This window comes from Salmo salar, chromosome 05, assembly GCF_965601325.2.
Source record: "Salmo salar chromosome 05, fSalSal1, whole genome shotgun sequence".
NCBI classification, from domain to species: domain Eukaryota; kingdom Metazoa; phylum Chordata; class Actinopteri; order Salmoniformes; family Salmonidae; genus Salmo; species Salmo salar.
The window spans coordinates 73352501-73364572 of NC_138295.1; the positions used below are offsets into that span (position 1 = coordinate 73352501).

At 44.2% G+C, this 12072-nt stretch overlaps 1 protein-coding gene across 2 annotated transcripts in view; it reads right to left on the minus strand.

Moving 5' to 3' along the window:
- Positions 1–11199, minus strand: part of LOC106576313 (zyxin) — a 21890-nt gene extending 10691 nt beyond the window's left edge. The window contains exons 1-3 of one of the 2 annotated variants that reach the window (XM_045718758.2): positions 11034–11199; positions 1974–2263; positions 574–833 (exon numbers count right to left, since the gene is read on the minus strand). In XM_045718758.2, the coding sequence (XP_045574714.2) occupies positions 574–833; positions 1974–2247 (534 nt within the window). In that variant the 5' untranslated portion in view covers positions 2248–2263; positions 11034–11199. Of the gene's footprint in view, positions 1–573; positions 834–1973; positions 2264–10383; positions 10685–11033 lie in introns of those variants that run through there. The other variant, XM_045718759.2, reaches the window with a different exon arrangement.
- Between the last annotated feature and the right edge of the window lie 873 nt (positions 11200–12072).

Sequence of the window (12072 nt, forward strand, 5' to 3'; positions counted from 1 at the left end):
AGCTTACTGGGGACATCCACCATGGTAGTAGATGTGTGGATGAGAGTTCTGGCTGTCATCCAACACATCAGCTTACTGGGGACATCCACCATGGTAGTAGATGTGTGGATGAGAGTTCTGGCTGTCATCCAACACATCAGCTTACTGGGGACATCCACCATGGTAGTAGATGTGTGGATGAGAGTTCTGGCCGTCATCCAACACAACTACACCAATACAATGACAAGTGCTTTGGGACCTTATGGAAAGTTCTATATTTAAGCAATAAGGCACGAGGGGGTGTGGTATATGGCCAATATACCACGGCCAAGGGATGTTCTTAGTCACGACACAACGCGGAGTGCCTGGACACAGCCCTTAGTCGTGGTATATTGGCCATATATCACAAACCCCCGAGGTGCCGTATTGCTATTATAAACTGGTTAACAGAGCAGTAAAAATAAATGTTCTGTCATACCCGTGGTATATGGTCTGATATACCACAGCTGTCAGCCAATCAGCATTCAGGGCTCAAACCACCCAGGTTATAATACAAAACGCATTCCATTCTTATGATTAGTAACCCAGACTCACCTGAGCGTTCTCCCCAGCACTGGGGACACTGCTGGGACCAGAGACTGGGAGAGGGGGAGGGGGTGGTGGAGGTGGGGGAGACGGGGAACGGGGGAGACAGGGATTCTCCTCAGGCGGGGCGGGGGGGAGGGGCAGGTCATCCACTGCGGGGGGGGGAGGGAAGGCAGGGGGAGGGGCATCAGAGGCTGGCGGTGTGGTTGCACAATTGGGGGGAGGGGCTGGCAGCTCATCGTCCAATGGAGGAGGAGGGGGCGGGAAGTCTAATAGAAACGGGGAGGGGTGATTGGTTAAATCAAAGGCATGGCAATCAAATGGTTTCGAAACGTTCTATAATTCATTCAAAACCTGTCATCTATTCACTGTACCCACCCAGACATTCATTCAAAACCTGTCATCTATTCACTGCACCCACCCAGACATTCATTCACAACCTGTCATCTATTCACTGTACCCACCCAGACATTCATTCACAACCTGTCATCTACTCACTGTACCCACCCAGACATTCATTCACAACCTGTCATCTATTCACTGTACCCACCCAGACATTCATTCACAACCTGTCATCTATTCACTGCACCCACCCAGACATTCATTCAAAACCTGTCATCTATTCACTGCACCCACCCAGACATTCATTCACAACCTGTCATCTACTCACTGTACCCACCCAGACATTCATTCACAACCTGTCATCTATTCACTGCACCCACCCAGACATTCATTCAAAACCTGTCATCTATTCACTGCACCCACCCAGACATTCATTCACAACCTGTCATCTACTCACTGTACCCACCCAGACATTCATTCACAACCTGTCATCTATTCACTGCACCCACCCAGACATTCATTCAAGGGAACTACATGACAATACAGTTTCTACACACAGAGACAGTGAAATGATACTGTCAAGAAAATAGACTTAAAGGGTTAAGTAGGTGGTTAAGTAGAAAAAAATTGCTTAATTGCCAGAATCTCGCAGTATCCCTTTAAATGCAGTGATTAGTGTGTGTGAGAAACAGGAAGGGTGAGTTTCATTAACAGGATAAGGGCCATGTAGCAGTCTACCAATCTGTTGGGTTGCTAACACCAGGTCAAACTCTGGGACCCAACATCCTTGTTTTAGCAGATACAAAGCTAAATACTTGTAACTAAATAATAACATGCTGAATAACATGCTTGATGCTTCTGTTGCGAGATAAGTTCGGTCCTAAAACAACCCCTAGCCACTTCCCCTAACCTCTACCACCATATTTTTCGTACACCTATCCAGTTACTTCACATCTGCACTGTGAAGGGAAAGAGGTCAAGTGAAGATGTTAGGGGTCATATTGAACCAGACAACTAGATGCATGGGATAAATGTTTACAAAATGACAAACGAAAACGGCCAATCACCTTCGCAGAGCGATGGTGGGGGTGGAGGCATCACTCCAACTCGACCAATGACAGCTGTGCCGACACCGCGTGTTGAGGAGACCAGACTGGGGGGAGGAGAGGGACCTGGGGGAGGAGTTGAGCCCGGGGGAGGCGACGGGTCGGACTGGCTTTTGGGGCGTGGCGGGTTGACCGAGGCAAACTTCTTTGGCTGGTTGTAGAAGGAGGGGGTGGTGACTTTGAGGTTGATGGAGGAAGTCACCATGAAGGGCTTACTGCCGCTGGAGTCAGCCATGTTGTCTTTTTACTGTCTGAGGAGGGAAGAGGAGAACAGCTGTTGTTAATGACAATATTGGTTTATTACAACAATTTAGAAGAGATTTAGAAATCAACAAACTCAAATGAGCTGTAGGGAGGCTGCCAACTGTTAAAGAGATGGCTGTGTTACAGAGGAGGTCTAGCAAACCTGGAGGCCAGCTGTAAAAAGGATAACAGCGAAGCTAAAATAAACCTTTGATATATAAATGAACCATAGAGCATTAGCTTATCTGAGGTGAGCACACAGAGCTTTTGAAACAGTAGGGGAATATTTTTCTTTGGTGAATTAGTGGGGACACATCAACAAAGGATCTAACAAACCTGCAGCCTAACTACAGGAGAGAACCTCCAAAGCATGCGTCCACAGACACACACACACACACACACACACAGACACAGACACACACACACACACACACACACACACACACACACACACACACACACACACACACACACACACACACACACACACACACACCTCTGAAAGATCTTGGCTGCTTTACACAGTACCTCGCCCTAGATTGTAAATACACACTAGCCACTCCTTAGGCTCAGTATAGAGAGAGGCATACCGTAACCATAGCAGCACTTATAGCTCCTTCAAGGTCAACTCTCAGTATGAAACCATTCATTGTAATAAAAACAGTTGAGAACTACAGCATGGTTTACTATAGGGATGACCGGGTCAGACCTGAGACGGGTAAAACCATCATAACATGTTCATGTGAGCTACGTCAAGGAGAGGGTCATTCAACGGGTTAGCTCAAATATTTACCTCACGTGTTTGTGGTTAAAAATGTTGATGTTACCACAGCGGCTCTATCTCAGATTCCCCAAACGCCTGTGGCCCTGTAGGTGACCCCTGGTTCAACAGAGACGTGGCCCTCTTTCTCTCTCAGTACCTCTCTTGGTTTCTTCCTCAATACCTGTCTAACGTTACTTTCAGCTAGACGCTAGGCAGTTATAGTGCCCAACAGAGAATACAGTGCATTCGGACAATTCCCCTTTTCCACATTTTGTTATGTTACAATACCCCATGATTAAAGGAAAACAGTTTATTTTTCAATTTTTGCAAATGTATAAAAAAATACCTTCTGTAAATAAGTATTCAGACCCTTCGCTATGAGACTCGAAATTGAGCTCAGGTGCATCCTGTTTCCATTGATCATCCTTAAGATGTTTCTACAACTTTATTGGTGTCCACCTGTGGTAAATTCAATCGATTGGACATGATTTGGAAAGGTACACCTCTGTCTACATAAGGGCCCACAGTTGACAGTGCATGTCAGAGCAAAAACCAAGCCATGAGGTTGAAGGAATTGTCCATAGAGCTCCGAGACAGGATTGCGTCGAGGTACAGATCAGGGGAACGGTACCAAAACATTTCTGCAGCATTGAAGGTCCCCAAGAACACAGTGGCATCCATCATTCTTAAATGGAAGAAGTTTGGAACCACCAAGACGCTTCCTCGATCTGGCCGCCCGGCCAAACAGAGCAATCGGGGGAGAAGGGCCTTTGTCAGGGAGGTGACCAAGAACCCGATGGTCACTCTGACAGAGCTCCAGAGTTCCTCTGTAGAGACGGGAGAACCATCAGAAGGACAACTTTATGGTAGAGTGGCCAGACGGAAGCCACTCCTCAGTAAAAGGCACGTGACAGCCCGGAGTTTGCCAAAAAGCACCTAAAGGACTCTCAGACCATGAGAAACAAGATTCTCTCGTTTGATAAAACCAAGATTGAAATCTTTGGCATGAATGCCAAGCGTCACATTTGGAGGAAACCTGGCACCAGCAGCATCATGCTGTGAGGATGTATTTCAGTGGCAGAGACTGGCAGAGACTGGGAGACAGCTTTCCCTGTGGCTCAGTTGGTAGAGCATGGTGTTTGCAGCGCCAGCATGGTGTGTGCAACGCCAGGGTTGTGGGTTCGATTCCCACTGGGGGCCAGTCCAAAAAAATGCATGAAATGAAATGTATGCATTCACTACTGTAAGTCGCTCTGGATAAGAGCGTCTGTTAAATGACAAAAAAATTTAAAATTTTAAAAATGTAGTCAGGGTTGAGGGAAAGATGAACGGAGTAAAGTACAGAGAGATCCTTGATGAAAACCTGCTCAAGAGCGCTCAGGACCTCAGACTGGGGCGAAGGTTCAACTTCCAACAAGACAACGACCCTAAGCACACAGCCAAGACAAGTTTCTAAATGTTCTTGAGTGGCCCAGCCAGAGTCCGGACTTGAACCCGATCGAACATCTCTGGAGAGACCTGAAAATAGCTGTGCAGCAACGCTCCCCATCCAACCCGACATAGCTTGAGAGGATCTGCAGAGAAGAATGGGGGAAACTCCCCAAATACAGGTGCCAAGCTTGTAGCGTCATACCCAAGAAGACTTGAGGCTGTAATCACTGCCAAAGGTGCTTCAACAAAGTACTGAGTAAAGGGTCTGAATACTTATGTAAATGTGATATTTCTGATTTTTATTTTGAATAAATTAGAAAACAAATGTGGAAAAAGTCAAGGTGTCTGAATACTTTCCGAATGCACTGTACTTGGGCTCCTGAGTGGCGCAGCGGTCTAAGGCACTGCATCTCAGTGCTAGATGCGTCACTACAGACACCCTGGTTCAAATCCAGGCTGTATCACAACCGGACGGGATTGTGTGCTGCCCTACAGGACTCCCAATTGGCCCAGCGTTGTCCAGGTTTGGCCGGTGTAGGCTGTCATTGTAAATAAGAGTTTGTTCTTAACTGACTTGCCTAGTTAAATAAAAAAAATTCTATATAATGGCAATGATGGGTCCTAGTCAGTCCCTCACCGCTGGATCATAAATAAGCCTAATGGCTTATGTCTAGAAACATGGTTTTGTCCATAATGTGAAATGCTTTTGTTAGATCACAGAGCAAAAACATATTTAGGAACCATTACCATGGTGATAATATACATGGGTTTCCTCAGGCCTTGTTTGTATTGGAAGTAAAAGCAGTGGCCCAGAACTAGCCTAGTACATGCTGCGATGTGATGCGGGTGACTGTTTCTTTCCTCCATGATCTGAATCAGCCTTTAGGCGAGGAGTCATTTACCACTCAGGCTTGACTATAATATTACACCATGTCAGTTTCATAAGAAACTTAACGTAACTTCCTTCCCAGTGTTACCAGATTTCTAGGAAATATTACCTATAATTAATTATAATATGACTGAAATAGTTATTTCATTTTTATTAAGTAGGTTAAAAAGCAGCTTTTGTGTGTTGGAATGGTGTGGGTGTACCCCAACGACAGAATGGTGTGGATGGTGTATACCGGTCATTCAAACTATTAAAGCCAGTAGACTGCTGACTCTCAAGCTCAGCCAATCAGCCAACATGACATCATGTTCTAGGAGTAAATAGCAGGAACATTTTTTAAAGGGTCTGTGAGATACAAGTTGGATTTGGGATTTTGAAAGTGTTTTTTCTCCAATTTATGCTTTGGTCACAATTACGAGTATAGGACAAGGTAACCGAATATAAAAGTTAAAAAGTGAGATTTTCACTGGACAGTTACAAATAGTTTTTCAGTTTGAAATTGAGGGTTCCATATTGCATGTAGCTGTGACTTGGGGGCCTGGACACAAGTTGTGACAAGATAAAGACATCAACAGTGGGTGAAAGTGTTCCTGATATACCGAGTCAGGCCTCAACACAGTATGAAGAAAAAAAACACAGGAAGTAAGCGAACTTACTTTGTTAGGATCCTCTGTAAAACACAGCATTTTCTACATTTCACTCACAACTTCTTACTTTAACAGTTAAAATACTGACAGGAATCCAAAGACAGAAGTTATCATATTTGCATTCAAGCCCCTTCAAAGTGAGCAACAAAAAGCCACAAATGGCTAAATCTTCACTTTTCTATTTTCAAAATGGACTTACTGTTAAATAATGCAGAGAAGAGCAGGATGAAATATTAAAGGCAAATGACCAAAGGGGACATCAACCAATCTGGTTGCCCGCCCTAGCACAGCTTGCTATAGCCTGTAGGCTAGCTAGCTGTCTCATTTAGAAAACACCAGTGGGACTAGAACAGATGGAAGGGGGGGGGGGGGTGGACAAACAGACACACAAAGTGGTCTTCGATGGACAAACAGACACACAAAGTGGTCTTCGATGGACAAACAGACACACAAAGTGGTCTTCGATGAACATACAGACACACAAAGTGGTCTTCGATGAACATACAGACACACAAAGTGGTCTTCGATGAACATACAGACACACAAAGTGGTCTTCGATGAACAAACAGACACACAAAGTGGTCTTCGATGAACAAACAGACACACAAAGTGGTCTTCGATGGACAAACAGACACACAAAGTGGTCTTCGATGGACAAACAGACACACAAAGTGGTCTTCGATGGACATACAGACACACAAAGTGGTCTTCGATGGACAAACAGACACACAAAGTGGTCTTCGATGGACAAACAGACACACAAAGTGGTCTTCGATGGACATACAGACACACAAAGTGGTCTTGGAAACTGGCTGTAAGAGTCCAACGCTCCACTGACAAAGCGTTGGCTCCTCTCTGTGATGAAACAGCCTGCATCAAGCAGAGCAGACCTCCCCTGTAATATCCTCCGTCAGACAGAAACCTGCTCTCCTTGGCTAATAGAACCCTGTTGAAACCTCAGCTAATGAGGGCCAGTGCATTGGATACCAGCAGACTGTTCAGTTGTGAGGGAAATATTACTAGGCTTTGATCTAAAGGCTTTCTATCTTTCTAGAGAGCCAGCGCTCTACACTAAGTGGAGGCAGAGAACTAGGCGTATTGGTTCTAGTGCTCTCATTTAAAAGTGTCTCATTATATTAGATAGCATACTGTAGAAAGCTCTGGGGATAATGCATGAGACAGTCACGGGACTGAGACATGCTAGGAGCAAACGCTCCTCATCGTGCCCCTGGAAATAGACCACCCTATTTGAGGAATTAAAAAAAACAAATACCGTTATAAACATCATCCTACATAAGTCAAGTTATTTTTTATGATGTATTATTTCATTCACTACTCAACCAACTGTAAAGGCATTCACAAAAACCATTCCCCACAGATTCCATGTGGCTGTAGACCTGGCTAATGGTTTTATATGGTGAGGTCAGCTGCAGGCTCCTCCCGGACAGTCCCCTAAGCCTAACTAAAGTAAACCATTGTGAAATTGGATCCAGAGATGAGACCCATGGTGAGAACGTTTGGCACTTCAGTTGAATGACATCATCAACACCATGGTCTGCTTTTTCCTTTCCCTCTGTCTCCAATCTAAACCCCCCCCCCCCCCAAAAAAGCTCCCTCTCATTTCAGTTGGATGACATCACCACGCTCTGTATTTCATCATCTTAACTAGTTTTACAGCTTGGCTGTGAGGGGACATCATGTCTGCAGAGAGAGCGCTAAACTCGTGCAAACCGTCTACTGTAAATAATAGCTCATAGCTTATCGAGAACGTTATGATTTCCACATGGTCGGTTGGTCGTCAGTCTACAAAGGAGGATTAGAAGACAATTCATTTGGTAGAGGAGAGGATATTTGAGATGGTATCAAGGCCCAGACATCGATTGAAGCATTGTTCTGTGTTGGATGCGGATGAATGGGACTATAACACTAACGACTTACGGTACACTGTTGTTTTATCACTGGCTGTTCACTTGAGAGAAACAACAACAATAGAGACTGTGCCAGACCAGTAAGAACACTAATGACAAGCCAACAAGCTGCTTGAGGGCGATCGCTTTGGAATCCAGACGCGGAGTATAAAACAGGCAGAAGCACTTGATTCTGAAAGCCACTCTTAAACTAGGGCTGGGAATTGCCAGGGACCTCACAATACAATATTATCACGATACTTAGGTGACGATACAATATGTATTGCGATTCTCACGATTCTATATGTATCGCGATGCAATACTGTGATTTAACTGAGACTCAATGTTCCAAACATATTGCTCACCATATGTCTGCTCCAGACGCACAGAGAGAGCCATGAAAAAACGAGTTTTGATCAGTCATGGAAATAAAAGTGCTGAAAACAAATTGTCTCCCTATTTAAAAAGAAGATGGAGAACAAGCTATGATGGGAAAATTATTATTTGATAATATTGCGATATCGTCAAAAAGAATATCCCGATATGTAACTCTATCAATCCCCCCCACTATCTTGGACCCTAACACCTAAGGTTACCATAACCCTAGCCCTAAATCAACAACAAAATACTTCCTTACTTGCTCATCAGCTCTGACGCCAGTGTTGTCCTCTCTAGCATGACCATCTAGTGACTACCCTACAGTTGCTAAAGCTCCAACATTGTCCCTGAGTTTCAGCACAGACACGCCCAGCTCTAGCTGGGAAGCCTGTCTGTCTGCGACTGTCTGGGAGAGTTACTCATGCACTGACAACGCTCCTAATTGAGTCTGATCTTACAGGTCACTAGCCTTTCATTTGGGACTGGGATCTCCCTCACAGCGTGGCAGTAGTACTAGGTTTGGGTATACTGACTGAGTGAATGGGTAATGTATGACATTAATTGTATCACAGTGATCTTATAGAGGTCAAATAGCTGTGGCACGCTTGTGAATGGAATCCCCAGACTCCCACCCAAACAGTCACGCACACAAACGTAGTAAGACCTAGCCTGCTTTACTCTGAACAAGCAAGTTTAATGACAAGTGACAAGGGGAGACATTTGGGGACATGTTATGCATTAAGTATTATGAGGATAGCCTGGGTACCAGTCGGTTTGTGCCATCATTCCACTCAGGGCTCTAAAGTGCGACTGATGAGGAGCTGTGCGACTAGGAAAAAAATAAGTGGAAAGCCCCAAAAAACTGTCAAAGACTCCAGCCTCCAAAGTCAGACTGTTCTCTCTACCACATGGCAAGCGGTACCGATGCACCAAATCTGCAACCAGCAGGACCCCAAACAGCTTCTACCCTCAAGCCAGAAGACTGTTAAATAGTTAACCAAATAGCTACCCTTTTTGCACTACCTTTTTTTGACTCATCACATATGCTGCTGCTACTGTTTATTATCTATCCTGTTGCCTCGTCACTTTATTCCTAGTTATATGTACATATCTACGTCAATTACCTTGTACCCTGCACATGGACTCGATACTGGTACCCCTTGTATATAGCCACGTTATCATTACTCATGGTGTATTATTACTTTCCTATATTCTCTCTGTATTGTTGGGAAGGGCCCGTAAGCATTTCACTGGGCTGGGTATAATTTGTGGAATGTTCCAACAGGAATCTGTTCCAAAAACTTTGTAAATAACAAGGTTGCCAACAAACAATGCATACAAAGTTGTATAGCGGCAGAATAAGATACCGGGTAGGGAGTGGGCTATTTCATTACGTTTTCCACTCACCACATTTATTCCGAAAAATGTCTGTCCTCACTCTGCTAGCCTATGGACAAACATTAAGAATAAGCTACGTGGTGAGTTGATGCCTATTCGGCAGCTAGTTAGCTTAGTGAATTGATCATGCTACGTTGTATGCATTCTTTGTTGGCAACCTAGTCCTTTAAGACGTTTTTGGAACAGATTCCTGTTGGAACGTTCCACAAATTATACCCAGCCATTTCACTGTTAGTCTACAGCTGCTGTTTACGAAGCATGTGATGAACAACATTTGATTTGGCCGGTGACACTTTGCTTCTTTAAAGTCCAATATTTTGAAAACGAGCTGGTAGGAACTTGATGGATTACCATGCTGAACACCATGATCCACCGTACTGCATTAGCGCCCCACCCACCTTTCAGCATGCCTCTGATTAGCTATGGTAGGTAGCTGTCTGCTAAGCTCAAGACAACTAAGAACAACTGAGCAGACATAATATCCAAAATATCCGACGTTCATCAATGAATCATCCATGTAGTCATAACTAGGTAAAGTCTGTCTAACCCTGATTCAAGAGCATTGCAGTGTGTGTCAAACCGTATTGATAGCCCTGGTCTAGCATTCACCTGCATACAACCCAGAGTTGAAATAACTTCAAGACGGCAAATGTATCTAATAGCTGCATAGAAAAGCGCAATAAATCTAGAAATGCTGGCTAGTTAGTGAACTCACCTATTTTTGCTGGCTAGCAGCCTCCCTACAATTGGTAGTTAGCCAGAGAGGTTGTAGAGGGCTAACGTTACTTCCTCGCTTCTCTCTACTTCGATGACACGGTTTATCGTCCTCAACCGGCCCCTTTCTATTTATTATTTAACGGTAGGTCTATCTGTACCCTAAATGGCTGTTGCCATCACCCTTTCCCTGTCTATTTTTCCAAGGAATATGAGATGTCTGTCTGGCTAACCAGCCAGCTAACTTTTCCTCCTAAACTGTACTTCCGGTTACAGCTTCCGCATTTTTCTTTGTTGTGAGCGAGCGCGTATCTATCAAAAGCTGTAAACTTGTTAATGCGTCCTTTGTACAAGGACTGCTCAGTGGACTAAAAAGCGGAACACCAGCCACGGTAGATGAGTAATAATCGTACCAGGCACTTTGCTATTGTTCTTTCATACATTTTCTTAAATGTTGAAACTCTGCAATGCACCAAAACTATACATAGCATAATCTGATTATACCATTGCTTGGACCGAAATGATAAAGAGACAAAATATTTCATAGAGATAACTTGCCAGATGTCAAACAGCTGCCACTATTAAATGGAAAAAAACGGTAACTTGTTACCTATCAATAACTCATATAATCAGTGTAAAATCTGTTCTTACCTATGTGTGCAGTTGGGAGAGCAAACTATTACCCTCCCCTACAGTATCTATCTCTTCCTTCTCCTTTTCCCTAGTTGTAGATCCAAACCGAGACGGAAAGTGTGCTTGTTAACTTTCCTCTACCCCTCTCTCTCAGTTCTCCTACAGCTGTTAGACCCCCCCCCTCTCTCCTCCCCACCTTGCTCTCCTCCTCTCTCTCTCCTCCCCCTTTCCATGGAAAAGGAATGACACCATCCTTCCTAACATGTTCTTTCTCGTTGGACTTTCTCTCATGATGTGTATATTACTATGTAAACACCACATCTCTCTCATTCTCTATGTTCATAAACTGCTGTAAGGCAGTAGCCCCTGTCTTTCCTCTCTGTTTCTCCCTGTCTCTCTCTCTCTGGATTCTTGCAACATTCTTCATTCTATGACATCAACGCTGCCTGCCTTTCCTTGTAAGGTCAGAGAGAGAGGGAATGAGAGAGAGAGGGAGGGAGGGAGGGGAGAGATAATGGAGGTAGAGGCTTGATTAGGTACAGACACTAAAATGTTTGGGGGACACAAGGGAAAGAGCTCGCTGTAAGCCCCGTTCCTGTCCAGGTGTAAAAGGCATTTCCATGCAGTTTGGGTCAGGTATCACATACATGCATAACCATTATTTCCTTGGCACTGAACATACAGGAGTGTAATGAAATATAAAGTAATACATTGCTGTGGCTCTGTTACTCAGTTTGATTGAGTGAAAAAAAACCATAAAAAGGACATGGTACCTCATAGACCCTAACTGTTCCTACTGTCATGAGGATGTGAGCCTAACCCTAACCTACAGTAATATCACAACCACAGAGAATGACCCCTCCCATCCTGCACATCTGCTTCCTCTTACACAGCTTCCCTATCACACACACACGTTATGTTTTCTATTCTTGTGGGGACCTAAAATTTATTTATATTCAAAATCCTATTTTCCCAAACCATAAACCTTAACCCAAACCCTAAACCTAACTCCTAAACCTAACCTCTAACCCCTTACCCAAACCATAAACTTCACCTC